General features: G+C 36.2%; 1 protein-coding gene across 3 annotated transcripts; it reads left to right on the forward strand.

Annotated features, from left to right (window-relative positions):
* The first annotated feature begins 200 nt into the window (after positions 1-200).
* LOC5577603 (pupal cuticle protein 36) lies at positions 201-17,330 on the forward strand. 3 transcript variants are annotated; one of them, XM_001656545.2, is made up of 3 exons: positions 201-798; positions 947-1,139; positions 1,206-1,818. In XM_001656545.2, exons 1-3 carry the CDS (start codon positions 661-663, stop codon positions 1,700-1,702), a joined length of 828 nt encoding a protein of 275 aa, XP_001656595.2. In that variant the 5' UTR covers positions 201-660; the 3' UTR covers positions 1,703-1,818. The 3 variants fall into 3 exon arrangements, with proteins under 3 accessions (XP_001656595.2, XP_021702237.1, XP_001656596.2); XM_021846545.1 differs by lacking the exons at positions 947-1,139; positions 1,206-1,818 and adding exons at positions 16,438-16,630; positions 16,696-17,330 and having other exon boundaries at positions 212-798; XM_001656546.2 differs by lacking the exons at positions 201-798; positions 947-1,139; positions 1,206-1,818 and adding exons at positions 16,173-16,304; positions 16,438-16,630; positions 16,696-17,330.
* The last annotated feature ends 287 nt before the right edge of the window (positions 17,331-17,617 follow it).

Raw genomic sequence — 17,617 nt, forward strand, 5'->3', positions numbered from 1 at the left:
ATCTCTTCAATGACTTATTCATGAAAGCTTATGAAAGCTTCTTAAAAATAATATTTCCTTACTTTTTTTCCGAAAAAAAAGTTAAAACTATTAGTTAGATAGTTATAGTTTAGACTATTTTTAAAACTTTAAAATAGAGCAAGTATGTATGAATTCACCAACAAACAATGATATATGAAAAGCAATCAAAAACATCTAAATATAAGAAATGGATCAAATTAAAATTTAGAGAGATGCTATGATGAGAACAAAGAACTAAATCGAAGCGGCCTTGATATTGAAACAGCATTCCCCCTGTCGCTTGACCGTTTGATGAGCTAAAAATCAGATGCATCAACCTCTAAAGTTCCAGCACTCTGCTTATCCGCTCTAGGATCATTTTCCCAGACGTTGTTGTATCATAGTAAAAGTAGATATCATCCTTCGAGCGGTGAATGGGCTGTTCGGTTAAATTATGCATATATCCCACGAATCTAGATCTGCGTGTGGTTTTGATAGTCGTTTATCATCGAGCGAAAGGCTGCGTTAGGTATCCTTCCGAAATGTCTCTTGTTTGACAAGTATTTGGTAGGAGGAAGCAACATTTGCCAATTCTACTGTTAGAGGGAAAGGAGGCCTACAAGTTGGAGGTTGATGATAATAGGATATATAAACTAGAACATGCTCGGAGTAGATCACAGCGTTTCACAGACTCTGATCGCAGATAGATCCCAGCGGAGAATAGAGAGTGCACTCAAGATTGAACGAAATATTCGCAACGCCTATCGTGAAGTGTTCAGAATGAAGTGTTTGATTGTGGTAAGAAAAATGAATTATGGACTGTCATTGATACCCAAGAACTGTAGAACTGGCCAGAAAAGCCATCGAGTGAAGTGTTTGAAAATGGACTGTCTATTTTGATACTGTGTGAAACTGATAGTGAAACTCTTTCGTTACATCTTTGTAGTTTTCGCTGTTAACATTGGGCTGTGCCGTGGCACAGGATTTCAACGATGGACGCTATTATCCGGAACTGCTGAGGGGCAAGTTCGATGATGGACAATATCGACCGGACAATGGCGGAGCTTATCGTCCAGGAAGTGCTGGTGGCTTCGTGCAGAGAGGATCCGGTGCTTCCGGAAATCGACGAGGATCCAGTGGTAAACTTCGCAAATTGAAAATGTTTATCAGCAACAAACCACTTCAATTAGTTTTTACTTCGACAGGTTTCAGTTCTGCAAACTCCGCTAATCGCTTTGGATCAGCCAACGGTAACAGATTTGTTAATAGCGCTCAAGACAAATTTGTGCCAGTGTTTGCCCAAGCACCCACAGCAGTATTTGCCCCTGTATCGTCTAATTTTGGCGCCAGCAATAATAACCGAGGATTCGGTAACTCCGGTGGATTCAGTGCATCCCGTAGCAGCCAAGATGGTGTCAAGGAAGATACCCGTGAATTGAACGAAGATGGTTACTTCTATCGGTTTTTGACCGAAAACAATATTGAAGTAGCTCAAACCGGACGCATCGAGAACCGTGGTAGCGAAAGCGAGGTTCTGCGCGCTAAAGGATTCTACGAATTTGTTGGAGATGATGGCGCACGTTACCGAGTGGACTACATTGCCGATGAAAATGGATTCCAGCCTTCGGGTGAACACTTGCCAACACCGCCTCCAATCCCAGAGGAAATCGTCCGTTCTTTGCAACTGCAGAGTCAGGGATAAAATTCTCTAGAAATGATTAGTGTGTAAAGATGTATTTATAGGATAATGATTGATAAAGCGTGCCATATGCTGTAGAGTTTGCCATAAGAAATATACAATGGAAAAAAAATCGGAAATCAGAACATAGTTTTCATTTAATATATCACACTTTGTAATTTATTTATTTTTACCATCTATTGAATGAATTTATACCTCATGCGGTACAATAATAACATGCTTCGACTAAATACTCGAGGGAGACTGTCGATCAGATCAGATTTTTTTCTTAATGTTTGCTTAAGTTTTGACAATTCGACGATTGCATATGTCATAGATTCTAAATAGTTATAGATAAGAAGAATACAGCGCGGGAGGTGATCGAAAGGTGGAAGCAGCATTACGAAGAACACCTGAATGGCACAAAGAACACAGGCATGGAGGGTCAAGATGGCGAAGATGGTTGCTACGACAGCATAGCTGACAGTGGAAACCAACCAGCTCCGACTATGGGGCAAAGATTAGAGTAAAAAAACAACAACATGGAGCCGAACTCATCAATTTGCACCCATAGAGGTTGGTTCTAGAGACCTGCAAAATATAGTTGCAAAATGATGATTTTATTCAGCACGAGTTGTACATACAGCGAGGATAACCGAGTTGGATAAGTATATTAAGTACTAGGATCACACGCCAAGGACCTGGGATCTAACTCCATCCCTTAAAATTCCAGTGGGAAGTGAAGCCGTTTGTCGCGAGATGAACTAGCCCAGGGCTAAAAATCTCGTTAATAAAGATAGAGAAAAAACAAGTACCATAAAACGGGATATCTTCGATGATACGGGTAACTTTGAATATTGGATTCGAATTGCTTTTGAGTTACTCTTTTATATGCAAGCTTAAAAATGTTGCCCCTGTAAATGTTGATGAATGTTGTGAATGTGAAATAGTCGATTTTTCAACATAAAATACCATATAACTCAGAAAATATAAGAAATACATTTTTAATGTCTTCTGAAGAAATGCGTATTTTATCGATTCAAACAACTTTGCAGAACATAAGAAAAATCTTAAAAATACACAGAAAAAGTTATAACCAAAAACTAGTTTTAAGGGGTCGTTCACACAAATTGACCCATATCGCTTAAGATTCAATAGAAAGAGCTTAAATGTATTCAGCAAATTACAGACAACATTCGTGTATCAATCTGTTTCGAAAAATTGAAAATATATCTCACTGCTAGGTGGATTCATCACAAAAAAAAAATATTTTCTTAGAAAAAGCTTCTGCATTTCGAACAACTTATCTAAAGACATCACACCTCTGGAACTAGCTTTTCGGATGCAAAATATTTCCTATCACGAATTTAGGCCCTTGTGAGCCTTGTGGAATGGCGTAAAATGGCTTAAAATGGCTTAAAATAGGAAAAAATGCTTAAAATGCTGTTTTCAAACGACTAAAAAGGCGAAAACGGCATAAAATGGCTTGAAAAGCTTAATATGGTTTAAAATGACGTCAAACGGCTTGAAAAGGTTTCAAATGGCCATATATGCCTGAAAATGGCTTAATAGGGCTGAAAATGGACGAAAATGGCTTGAAATGTCGTAAACATTTTTAAACAAATTAAACATGAAATGGATTAGAATGGCTTAAAACTGATTCAAGTGTTTTGAAACGGCATAAAATGGCTTAAAATGGATTGAAATGACTTGAAACGACTTAAAATGGCGTAAATGCCTTAAAACGGATTGAATCGGATTAAAATGGCTTAAAACGGATTAGAATGGCTTAAAATGGTATAAACGGCTTGAAATGGTTGAGAATTGTTGAATTGGCTGAAAATGGCTTGACATTGCATAAAATGGTTGGGAATTGCTAACATTAGCTGATAATGGCTAAAAACGGCCTGAAATATCTAAAAACTACTTGATACGGTTCAAAATGACATTAAATAACTAAAAATGGTTTAAAATGGCTTATAATTGGTAAAATTGCCTGAAAATCGCCTTAAACTGTATAAAATCGTTCTAAATGGATTGCCAAAAAAATCGAGAGATTATATTGATTCGATTGTTTTCTACAAATTTAATTGCGTTATAACCCTTAAAACTAATTTAAAGCGCATCGGCCCATCAATCTAAATCTTTCGAAATGCTAAACATCAATCAAAGTATCACTACATATCATTTCACAAGCCACACATTCGGTGGCCCTTGCAAGCTAATTTTCATAACCCCCTCAACTTCCCGCCCGCTTCACGGATCAATAAAACAAACAGCATAATTCACCTCAACCACACCTGTCCGAAACTGGCTCAGACCATTGAAAAGTCAAAGTCAACGGCTAGAGGGATGCTGGATCACGACATCGAAACCGATGCGACCTTGATACTGAAAAGGCATCTACCCATCCATCCGTTCGTCCGGTTATTGGGCATAAGACCAGAAGCATCAGCCTCTAATGTTTCAACACACGGCTAGCAGCTCTCGGAAGGTCTTCCCATTTTATATTGCTACCATGGGTGAAAGAATACAGGTGTAGCTCGATTTAGTGGATCCTAGATTATATGGACTCTCTATTTTGTGTACTTTGATTTTATGTTTTTTTAATATCTTACTACTTACTACGTAATTGCAAATACAACTATACTGAACCAACGGGTGCTAATACCGGCGCCAGCTGCGTCCGAATGCAGATTAATTAGGGATGAGTAAGAAATATTAACGTGTTACTCGATTTGAGGAAGCCGTTGAGTCCTCTGCACTTTTACGGGAAAACACTAGGAGATTGTAAAATGGAAAAGAATTGAATTACAGAAAACAATATGTTCAATTCTAAGGGCTCAAGGAGGTCATCCAGAAATAACGCATAATTTTCACTGATTACAAAGATCCCTTACATAATAAAGTTAACAACGATGCAATTTAAAAATGTAATCTATCCATCAATAAAAACATTTTCCGAACGCACAATATATTGACACCTTTGATGACGAATCATTCAAAGATTTTGAATTATCATCAAGCAACATCAATACAGAAAGTCATTTGTCAGTTTCTAAAGAAAAAGTCGACACTTGTGGTGTCGAACCATTCTAACATCTTGTATTATTTTGAAAAACGAAACAAAATGCAACATCCCTAATCATTATGCAAAGTTTATGTGAACGCGCTTGTTTGGGCTTTACGAAGCGTTCCAATTTTAAACATGTGTTTTGTTCACTAAAAAATTGTAAGGGATTGCCTTCTCATTGGGCTACATTTACAATGAGGTAGGTTTTGGGACAAAAGTTTAATTAATTTGCCAAAAATTCCTGGTAAGAGTAAAGATAGTCTGAAAGTTATATAAAATTCTACCAATTTTACTAGCGGGACTGCCAAATATTTATCCAGCTCTTTATGTCATAATTTTTGAACCACCCCTCATTGACATTTACGGCATAAGCTAGGTATGCTGTTCCGCTCAAGAAAAGTAAAAATTTCTGCTCAAGAAATGATCAAGAAATTTACTACAATGAGCTCCATTTGAAATGAAATTTCTTTTCAAATGCGTACTGCGATCAAAGAAAAATGCTTTTCGTGAGCATTTCTTGCAAGAAATTTCCCACGCATCGAGATAGACAATTACTTTTCTGTTGAAGTGCATACTTCGCTATAAGTCTGTTTCGCTGCTGACAAGTAATTTCTTGGCCTCTCTTGATGCATGGAAAATTCCTGCAAGGAATCGATCAAGTAAGCGCTTTTTTCTGATCGCAGTACGTAGCTGAAAAGAGATGTCAGTTCAAACGGGAGTCACTGTAGAAAATTTCTGCAAGAAATCGGTGAGCGGCAGCGGGAATATTAATATATACCAAAACGTGGTCGTCTAGAAGATATTTCCGAACTATAAGATATGTCAGTGAGAATCACGGAACTTGTTATAAATATTTTGGAGGACCTTCAAATCCAGAAGAAGACATTACTTTGGTCGTGGCCATCACTATTTCTTACACTTTTATTTTGGATTTGACTTTAAAATGATAGTTTGTGTTTTATTATGCCGATGTAAACGTTGAGTTCATACTTTTAATATAAATCAAATCTAAGCCTTCCACACCACCCTACCGCAAAACCCTTTTTAATTTCCCACCACCCACAATATATGGACCGATGCACGAGTTCACTATCTGACGTTTTCAGCAGTGCCGTGTTATTTATGTGACCATGGCAACAAGTGAATTCGGCACCGCTCAAATGTCAAATTAGTGAACTCATGCATTGGCCTATATACACTTTAAACATGGAAGATTTGTTCGAACACGCTGTGGGACAAGTAAGAAATGAATGTGTAAACCACATATCATTGCAATATCTGGCGCTTTTCAAAAACCTAACAGACTAATTTTGAAACTTGTCGTTTTATGGGATATATTTTGTTTGTCGTCTTTGTATCGCTGAATTCAGCAAGATTTTGTTGAATTTCGCCTTTCTGATCATCAAAAAATTCAGTATCGATTTGCTGAATTTCAGCAATTCATACGCATGGAGTTTGTGTGAATTTATATGGTTTTGGTGAATGTTTAATTGTTCTATGGCATGGTTACTGTATCGTTCATGGTTCTTTCTACAAGCTTGGAAGTTCCACGTTTTTTCAGGTGCCTTAAAAGTGTAAAAGAAATATAAGGTTATAAAAAGAAAGCGATAAATATTTTAGAATTGATTTTCGAATTTAATGATGTCTAGCTGTAAAACATATAGTGACAAATTTTGACAGTTCAATCAACAATTTCAAATTATAGCTTACTTGGATCGCACTATAAAATATGTATATATATATATATATGTCATGAATATATGTCATTCGAGCATTCGGTGTTAATTTATACCATAATGCCAGTTCAAATTTTTGATGGTATCTTGAACAAGATTCTTTTAGGAATTCGAAGGAAGTCCTTGAAAAAATCAGTTCAAAAACTCCCAAATAATTCCTCAAAGTAATACCTGAATGAAACTTGGGAATAGCCTAGTTTGTTTAGCAAATAAAGGGCTATATGGAAATGCAAAATTATTGAGAATTCAGCCGTTAAGTGGCACTATCAATAAATGTTCTCCAATCATCTGTATCTCAAGATCCTGATCAGTTAGAAGGTTGGTGTCTTGGACAAAGCTGTTCATCTGATCGAAGGCTGTCTTGTGGTAGAAAATGTGATTAGAAACACATCCACTTGGAAGGCGCAAGTAACATTTTTCATCATTCTTCTATATCTCAAGAACCTGTTCGGCTAGAAGGTTGGTGCCTTCGGCAAAGATGTTCAGCATATAATTGGTTCTTAACATACAGAGAAATAAATAACATTTACTCCACCTAGCGGGTATGTTTCTAATGAGCAATTCTCGCTGAAGCCAGGCCGCCATCGGCACCCATCATTAGAATTTCAATTTTATGTCACTGATCGCTAGTTTTCGATAAAACTTAAGGGTGGTCCTTTCGGGTTTTTTCAAACTGGTGGACCCCTCGTACCCAAGCTAGCTAAACAGTTTGCGAAAAAGCCCATTTTTTGATAAATATTGGGTATTTCTTCACGTGATATGTCTCATATTTCGATTGGAACACATAGCAAACTTAGTGGCATCGTTGGTTGGTTTGACTTTATTAACGAGATTTTTAGCCCTGGGCTAGTTCATCTCGGGACCAACGGCTTTACTTCCCTTCCGAAGGAAGTCGTCACTATAACTTTTTACGTCATAAGTGACTATGTCGGGGAAGGGATTCGATCCCAGGTCCTCGGCGTGAGAGGCGAGTGTTAGTGGCATCGTATAGAGAAAGGATATAGCTTTCATTTGAAGTTAAAAAAATATTCTGGCGGCCATTTTGAATTTGGCCACTATCTTGAATTTTGTAAGAGAAATCGTTTTTTCATCATTAGCGCACCGCTAGTTTTGAATTCTGAGATCACCATCAGAAAGCTGATGAAAAATTGCGTAAGATAGGCTACAGAAACTATAGGTGAGCAATGATATTTACCCTATGAAATTAACGATTTTCTAAATCATGTTCTACGATATTGACGTATACGGCGAGTGCAATCAATGTAAACAACATTTTTTGTACAACAAAGAAACAAGTTTTCAATCGTTGGTGTTTTATTCGAGTCGAGTGAAGAATAAGAGTATAATTTTGAGTGATAAAATCTGACGGCCATCTTTGATTTTGACGCCATCTTGATTTTAAGTAGTAGAATGAATTGTTTACCTTGATAGTACTCAGCATGTCGAACTTGGAGACTACCAATAAATACAAGGTTACGTATACTCTTCTTCTTATTATTCTTAATTTTCCTGACGTCACGTCCCTACCGGAACCGAGCCTGATACTCAGCTTTTTTAGTTATAAATACAGGTTATTAAATAGGAGTTTTATTTTATAATGCGATTTTTCATAACTGAATAATTCTTTGACCTATCTTTGAATTCAGTAATGATGAATAAAAACCATCCAAAAACATTAATTGACATAAACAAACTAGTTTTACCATATGCATTTTTGTCATTGAATGAAGTTTATAAATAGCGCTTTGGGATATTAGTAAGTTTTGTGGTAATATATGTAGTTTTAACGTTAAACATTGCCAAATGTGCATTAACTAAAAATAGAAATCTTAAATTTTTAGCAAAAAAAAAGTCATTGATTTTCTGAAGCATAAACGATATTTTTACTAACACTTAACATTAGACTGATTCAAATTTTCAAATTTTTTCATAGGTAGCAGAGTAAAATCAAGAGTATTCTGCACGATCAATTGACAACAAGGCGAATGGTCATCTGTTCTGTCATCATTCTGCAGATATTAATCATCCGCATTCTGAATTTTTCAGGATACCCTTAATTGGTTTTGTTAAACTAATGCCAACTTAAACCGTAGAAGAAGATGCAACGGACAGAGATAATCGGAAAAACTAGAATGTTGGCAAGTTTCTGCGAGAAACTATTGCAAAAGTGCAATGCCAAAAAACGATCTGATCATTTAAGTACTGTTTAGTTTGTTCCATTGCTTCAACAATAGAACTAATTTGTTTCAATCTTAGTCGTTCATCGTTAGTCTTGCAGCGTTTCATTCTGTTTGAGATTTTTTATTGAGGCAAATAAAAAAAATAGCTCCAACAACGCTGTGAATGAATAAATTAAAACTTTCTCTTATTTTACACAGATATCTTCATTATAATAAACTTCAATTGTAGCTCTTGCTGCTTGGCGGAATGCGTTTTAAGTTTACATATTGCTTGATTGTTCTAGGATGATCGACCATCGTATCACAGGAAGGTCACAGGAAGATAATCACAATTGGTTTCTCCATCCACCGTTCGGGAATCGATGAAAAACCACACTACGGTTTTTGGTGTTGGCAACCGTATTCCCGCACAGTGCCGTAGCGTGCGGTTGGCCAGGTTGGCACCCGCCAAGGGCGCCAGCCGTCAGGGGGCGCCAAAATGAGCACATGGCAAAATTTTGGGACAAACATATCCAACGGAAAAAACGTTACCAAACTTCCAGATTTGTCTGGAAGATTCCAGATTTTAAAGTCTACATTTTACAAAAATCTGGAACATCCAGATACAAATTTATAGTGACATTCTAAGGTTTTCCATATAAGACATAGGAAACCCAGTCTTTTCTAGTTGAAATTTCTAAAACCATCAAAATTTTTGAAATGATGAATGAGAATGATGATGATGAGAAATGAGAATGAGCTAGTAGTTTTTATCAATTATATTAATTTGATCACACTAGATCCTTCCGCAATTACGCTTTCTATACTGTTTATTGGTGAAACTACATTTCTTAAAACTTTGAGAAGGTCGATAATCACTTAGATAGCTTAGATAGGTTTTCAAACACAGTTTTATTGTATCATCATATCAACAAAATTCTATAAAATATATTGAAAGAACCTTGAGCATAAATTTCATGCAATCCTAAACGCAAATTCTGGGAAGATTTTTTTTTTTATAAAATAATGAGCAGAAATCTTACATTATCTTGCGTAAGATTATTACAAATTTTTGGAAAGTTTGATTACAAGATGCTCAGCAGGATCCCACAGATTTAAGGAGCGGATTCTCGCACAATACATGACATAGGAAAACGTGAGTATATCAGGCTCTTAGTAATGATAGTATTTACAGGTAAAGCCTTCTTATATTTGGCTAAGAAATAAGTTTTTGAACAAAGATAGTTTTATTACGAATAAACTTATAAATAAATAAATAAAACTTAAAATGATTTACAAATATCCTTCTGGTTCTGCCCAACAAATGTTCTCAAATTATTAATAATTTATAATAAGTCCTTGGAGATAATTTAAAAATTGACTTGGATGAATTTTAGTGATACTTATAAAAAGTAAGAACATAGGGAAATTTTTAGACTCTCAATTTTTTTTTTGAGATGAATAAATTTGTGCTGAAAATTTTATTGACAGGATCAACTGCCGATTTCTACGGAAAAAGTGTAGAAAAAATCTAGAAAACTACGCAAAAATGAATGATTCAATAATATAAATAAGATTTCTTTAATCAACGTTTATGGAGCCTCTAACAAATTCTATGCTTTTGCTCATTCCATTTCACTAAAACTTCAAACTAATTGTCTTATGTATCAAGCACTATCTGCGTTTGTTTATAAACATGCATTCAAATTTAGGAATTTCGTCTAACAATTATCTTGATAATATCACCAGACGGTTCTTTTATATAAGGTATGTTAGCTTTTTACGAACAGTTTCATAAACTTCAAATTTTAGTAAAGCCGTGAGATTCAACATGATACTCTTTCAATACGAAACCTCTAGGATTTTTTTTTTCAATATATTTAATGCAAACTTGTTCCATTCAAAGACAAACAAAGTTTTTTGAGTTTTCACTTTGATCAGGGGCGCACAAATGGAGGTTTGTCAAGGGCACCATGAGGCAACGCTACGGCTCTGTTCCCGCAATCCGTATCTGCAAAAAAAATTATAACGTCTAGAATAAAATTATGTGATTTAATCTTAGAGACAATGAAACTTTATCCAGCATGCCTTCGCGTGCCTTTACTATGACACACGCTACGATCTTGAATATTATAAACATCTCTATGGATACGAAAGGTACTTATGGAGGGCAAAATACAAAAACATATCGACCAGCTCGCTGACTCGCCAGCTGTTACTTCTTACCCCCTCTCGGTTTACCACTCCCCGCATCCAGTGACTGCTTAGATTGCTGTACCTGTATCTTAAATATACCTTGGGCTAAACCATGCTGAGATGATCATTCAATTACTTTCAGAGTAACACTGCTTTTTTGCTGTAGAACATAGTAGCCTGGATTACTTTGATCTATTCTACCCACCAGGAGCACCATTGTTGCCTGCCGAGCAGTTGGTTAAGCATACAAAATGCAAACCCAGTTAATGATTATGAATAGCAATTTATCCTGACATTCAATCAAAATGTGGTCTTCGACAAAGTTGTAGCTGAAAGGATTTCACATGAGATAATTGTGTTCACTTTTCCATAAATCATCATGACGAAGAGATAGAGGGCTGAACACAAAAAGATGGCGTTTTCCATAGTAATCTCCATATAAACTTCAAACGGCCTGTGCACAGTCAAATTTATTCCGATTCATTTCAAACTTTGGGAGGGTGCTATTTACCATAATATATGTCGTTTAAGCAAAAAATTCAAAATTTGCATCACTCTACCCAACATGCATGTGAAAAATAGCGAAATTTAAAGATGAGAAGCAGGCTTTGTTCTAATGTGGACGTAATGCCGAAACGCAGGTGTACCATTTTGAGTTTGGAAAATCTGGCGGCCATCTTGGATTTCGGCGCCATGTTAGTTTTTGGAAGATGAATAATTTTTTACCATCCCAGCGCTCATCATGTTGAATTATAAGGCCTCCGTTGAAAAACACTCAGATTCTTTATTTCTTATCTCAGTTGTTCTACTGATTGTTAATTTCTCTCAATGGTTTTAGACCAAATAAAGGAAAGACATATTGCTAGTTTTTAACTCGAAGATATGTAGTACAATCATTCACGTAGCAAATAAGTGTTAAAATCCTGCTTGATAATTTGTTTTTGAAGCTAATTAAGCTGAGGGGCTGGCTTTGTTCCAGTAGGGACGTAACGTCAGGATAAAGAATAACAAGAAGAAGAGTGAGTGTAATGGTAGCATTAAAATTCAACATGTTGAGTGAAAACTCAATTCTACTACTTAAAACCAAAATGGCATCAAAAACCAAGATGGCCGCCAGATTTTTTCATTAAAAATAAAACTCCTATTCTTCATCTGACTCGAATAATACACCAACGATTGAAAACTTGTTTCTTTGTTGTACAAAAAATGATGTTTGCATTGATTGCACTCGCCATATACATCAAAATCGTAAAACATGATTTAGAAAATCGTTCATTTCATAGGGTAAACACCATTGCTCAGCTAGTTTCTGTAGCCTATCTTACGCAATTTTTCCTCAGCTTTCTGATGGTAATCTCAGAATTCAAATCTAACGCTGCGCTAATGGAGAAAAAACGATTTTTCTAACAAAATTCAAGATGGCGGTTAAATTTAAAATGGCCGCCAAAATTGTTTTAACTTCAAATGAAAGCTATATCCTTTCTTATACGATGCCACTAAGTTTGCTATGTATTAAAAACGAAATATGAGACATATCACGTGAAGAAATACCCAATATTTATCAAAAAATGGGCTTTTTCGCAAACTGTTTAGCTAGCTGAGGTACGAGGGGTCCACCAATTTGAGAAAACCGAAAGGACCACCCGTAAGTTTTATCGAAAACTAGCGATCAGTGACATAAAATTGGAATTCTAACGATGGGTGCCGATGGCGGCCTGGTTTAAGCGAGAATTTCTCAATCACATTTTTTACTGAACAGCCTTGTCGAAATCATCAATCTTCTAGCTTTCAATGATCCTGAGGTATAGACAATTAATGAAAAGTTGTTACTTGCACCACCTAGCAAATAAATTCCGCCAGATATCTCTTCATCTGCTGACACCTTCTAGCTGATCAGGATTTTGAGACGTAACACTGACGAAATGTCCATCGACTACTCATATAACGATCATTTCAAATTCGCTATGTCATAAATCTCACGACCAGAGGCGCGCGTTTCGTTTTTCTTCGCGTTTGACGTTTCACACTACCACCATCTGCGGTTTTGTTGCACAAAACACCTTTTTGTGAGAAGCGAGAGAAGAGAGAAGAAAACTGCCAAAAAAATGTCAACAAAGCACGTATGGTGTGAAAAATGTTTATAATATTGGCCAAAAAGTATCTTTCCACTACAAAATAAAATAAATTGCAATTTTGAACTTCTATGAAGGTGTTGATGAACTCATATCGGCAATAACACCTTTGTATGAACAGTGTACAAGTTATAACGCATACTAAATTCTGTGGATGGAGGTATACATGGAACATGATGAATTATTTTTGGCCGGCACACATGACATTGTGCTCCGTCTTGTTGGGTGACTCAAGATGATGCTTTAGTTGGTGGTTCGAGTGGGTGGCAACATTATGTTTACGTACTCAATGGACTTTCACCTTAAATTAGTAAAAAATACATTTTTCATACTGGCATGCAAAGGCAACAGTGATTTAAAAAAATCAAGAGGTTTCCATGGTTTTAACGCTATTCTAACGTTTTTAATTGTATTCTTACCTTGCAGTTGTTTTTCCTAAATATTGTCAAATTGTGTGTTGTGGAGTTCTTTGCGTTAAAAATGCTTATTTCTTTGAAAATATTGTAAAATTCTATGATCAGGTTCGGTATGGTTATAAAAGACCTTCAATAAACTTCTAATTCTAAACATTAAAAAATGAAGACAGTCTGAAAGTTTATGAGAATGCTCAAAATAAATCTCCTGAAGTGAATCCATCAATAAAATTCGTATCAGTTTGCTTATTTTGGTGAATTATTCGAATAATTGCAACAAGCTACGAAATACCTATGGAAATTGCCTGCATTTTGGCGTGTCACGTGGTATTCTTGAAATTTAATTATTGCCTATTTCAATGAACACTGAATTGATTAGATATAGCAAGCCAATTGATCGGCGTTAAGTCGGAGGGAACCAAGTACAAAACTTGGAAAAATTGGATTATTCTTTCATTAGATACGAAATTACCTTATCTCCATTTCACATTGATCAGATTTAATGAATGCTGTAAATTGCGAGAGATATGTTATAAATTTAGTTTGGATGATCAATAAAAATCGATAAAAGTATGCAGTCAGAGTGGATCAAGTGCTTATCACCATAACAGCGAAAATGATCAGTGCGCTGAGGAATGTGAGGAAATGATAAATATTTCAAGAGGTTTGTCAGATTTTTCGACATCGAATGATACTTCTACTTATCTTTCAATACAAATTCATAAATATTACTTAATTCGATGCTTTTGATTTTGATTTTTGGCCATTTAACATATCTGGATGGGTGGTCAGAAATTGCAACAATTTCTGTGCAGACAGAGCGGACCAAGTGTTGAAAAGCAATAAACATTTTCTTCTTCTGATTGATTATTGCATTTTTTTTTTGAGTCGATTTCAAAGTTCGATAGAAGTTCATGGTAGTTCTATGATATATGTATGGCATGTCCTAGAACTCGCTTATTGAACCAGAATATATTGGTCATAACTCAGTATTTGCACTTGGTCCACTCTGACTGAACGCATATTTGAATATTTCTGGTCTTCAATGCCCTGACCCTACAAAACTTTAATTTTCAAGCTATCAAAATGCCACTGATTTCGGGATTGACGATATGGATTATTGAATAATTTATGATACTGGTGTCGAAGGGTCTTGATAATCTGTTTATCTTAGAGAAATGCACCTAGTTTCACTATGCAAGCATTGGGGGCAATCCATTAATTACGTAAGACAATTTTCGGGGTTTTTCAACCCCCCTCCCCCCTTGGTAAGATTTTTTGTAAGAAAATTAAAAATAAATTGTATGGCGCGTAAGAGATCTCAAACCCCCCCTCCCCCCATAAACCCTTACATAATTAATGGACAGCCCCTTGAATGATTGTTATTTTTCTAGAAATTGTTCAGTCAGAGTGAACCAACCAGTGGTCTTTAGTTCAGTCAGAGAGAACCAAGTGCACATAGTCTTCGAAAAATCGTTCTATCAGAGGTTTGGATAAGGATGTTTCATGATTATCACTACACATTATATTGTTAGAAAGTAACACAAAGATGTGTAGAAATATTGAATCAAAATTGTAAATAGTTTAAAAAAATGTCACTTGGTCCACTCTGACTTAACGCAGACCAATTCTAATCCAGAGACTCCAAATATAGTATTTAGATTAGATTTGAAACAACCGATTCCGAAATGAGATCCAATGTTTTTTTGAGTTTTTAAAACAATTTGTGAAACTGTAAAAAGTAATCAATTTTAACCGAACACACGAAGAGTAATTTATGATTTGTATAACGCAATTCCTTAATGGCAGCCAGCATTCATAAAAAAAATCGTTAGGTAGGGCAGAAGCACCGGTTTTGGCCATACGCCGGTTGTAGCCACAGTGGATTATAATCCGTTTTACATAGCCAATCAGCATGGAATCTTTTGTGTTCAGTAGATCACATCCACATGATAGAGCAACATTCATTTACTCGTCCGAACTGATGCAAAACATAAGAAAACAATTAATTTTCCTTATAATTTTTACTCCCATATACCTAATTTGGCCAGGGTACTCCTAATTTGGCCACTCTCATAAGAAATCAATGTGATTGGCCAATTAACAAATCGAAGTTGAGTCTCTGGCAGAAACTGGTTCTGGTGGTCTATATTGACCAACGATATTTTCGAAGCGAAACGATGGTTTTAGATCAGTTTTGATATTTTACACACATAAATTGGATTGAAAGCTTGCATTTGACATATTTGTAATATAAATACGGCTTCCCATATATTTTTTATTGACATTTTCTCTTAGGCTGGCCAAAACCTGTGCTTTTACTTTATAATGTTGCTTTGAAAATTGAGTCTTGTAATGAAAATTCGTTTTTCAGCGAAAATAATGCTTTCTAATAATGTTTTGACTGAATATAAAATACAACGCAACACAAAAACATTACTTCGATTTATGTACAAGTTTTATTGGCAATTTTATAACCACAATGTTCATCAAATCGAGGCATATCTGTACATCCTCTTTCGTACGTGCATACGACCCACATCAGCGTGAGTTCGAATGCTTGATTAGGGTTGAATTCTCCATTCAAATATGCCTACATCTTGCGAATCTAGATCTGCGCTTAATTTTGGTGGTCGTTTATCATCCATCTAAAGGCCTTCTTCCGAAATGTTTCTTGTTTGGCAGGTATTTCGCCAAAGGAAGCGATCTGTCAATGCAACTTTTGCCAATTCTATCACTAGAAGGAAAGAAGGTTGAAAATTGGGTGGAAGTTGATTATAGGATATATAAAGTAGAAAATGCTCTAAATAGATCACATCATCTCACCGACTTTGATCGCAGATACATCTGAGCAGTGAACAAAGAGTGCATTCTAGAAGTTTATCGTGAATTTTTCAACATGAAGTGTTTAATTATGGTAAGCCATGTGATTTAAGAACTAAGAACTAAAAATGGGGGCCAAATGAGCTACTAAGTGAAGTGTTCAAACATGGACTGTCTATTTTGAAAAGTGGAACTGAAAGTGAACCTCTTCCGTTACATCTTTATAGTTTTCGTTGCTTACTTTGGGCTGTGCCGTGGCACAGGATTTCAACGATGGACGCTATTATCCGGAACTGCTGAGGAGCAAGTTTGATGATGGACAATATCGGCCGGACAATGGCGGAGCTTATCGTCCAGGAAGCGCTGGTAGCTTCGTTCAGAGAGGATCCGGTGGTTTTGGAAATCGACGAGGATCCAGTGGTAAATTTCGTAATTGATTATGTATATCAGTGACAAATCACTTCACTTCATTTCTGTTTTGACAGGTTTCAGTTCTGCAAACTCCGCTAATCGCTTTGGATCAGCCAACGGCAACAGATTTGTGAATAGCGCTCAAGACAAATTTGTGCCAGTATTTGCTCAGGCACCCACAGCAGTATTTGCCCCGGTATCGTCTGGTTTTGGCGCCAGCAGCAATAACCGAGGATTTGGTAGCTCCGGAGGATCAAGTGCATCTCGTGGCAGCCAAGACGGTGTCAAGGAAGATACCCGTGAATTGAACGAAGATGGTTTCTTCTATCGGTTTTTGACCGAAAACAATATTGAAGTCGCTCAAACCGGACGCATCGAGAATCGCGGCTCCGATAACGAAGTTCTGCGCACTAAAGGATTCTACGAATTCGTTGGTGATGATGGCGTACGTTACCGAGTAGACTACATTGCCGATGAAAACGGATTCCAGCCAACGGGTGAACACCTGCCAACACCACCTCCAATCCCAGAGGAGATCGTCCGTTCTCTGCAACTGCTGAGTCAGGGATAATTGAGCGTAACCAGAAGCCTATAGTGTTTAATTTTACTTATACGTTCAGATATATACGAAAGTGCCATATAGTATATTGTTATTCATAAAAAACATTCAAAACTCATTTTAAAATAAAATTGTATCTTTTAAACCTTATGGTACATTTATTGATTTATTATGTAGATATTGGATCTTGGTACAATTCTTCTCTTTTTTCCTCGGCAGCGTATCCCCACTGAAAAAAAATTCGCTCAATCCAGGTAACCAATAAGCATTTGAATGAGCCGTAAATCAGTCTTCTAATTGCATTCTATATGCTCACTGTCCTAATATAGCAGACTGATTGCTTAGGTGCCTTAAAATAGCGAATGCACTGCAATTTAAAAGTTTTCAACTATTAATCAGAATTTCAAATGCACAACATGTTTTGATTTCCGAGCCAC

Source organism: Aedes aegypti, chromosome 2 (assembly GCF_002204515.2).
Source record: "Aedes aegypti strain LVP_AGWG chromosome 2, AaegL5.0 Primary Assembly, whole genome shotgun sequence".
Classification (NCBI taxonomy): domain Eukaryota; kingdom Metazoa; phylum Arthropoda; class Insecta; order Diptera; family Culicidae; genus Aedes; species Aedes aegypti.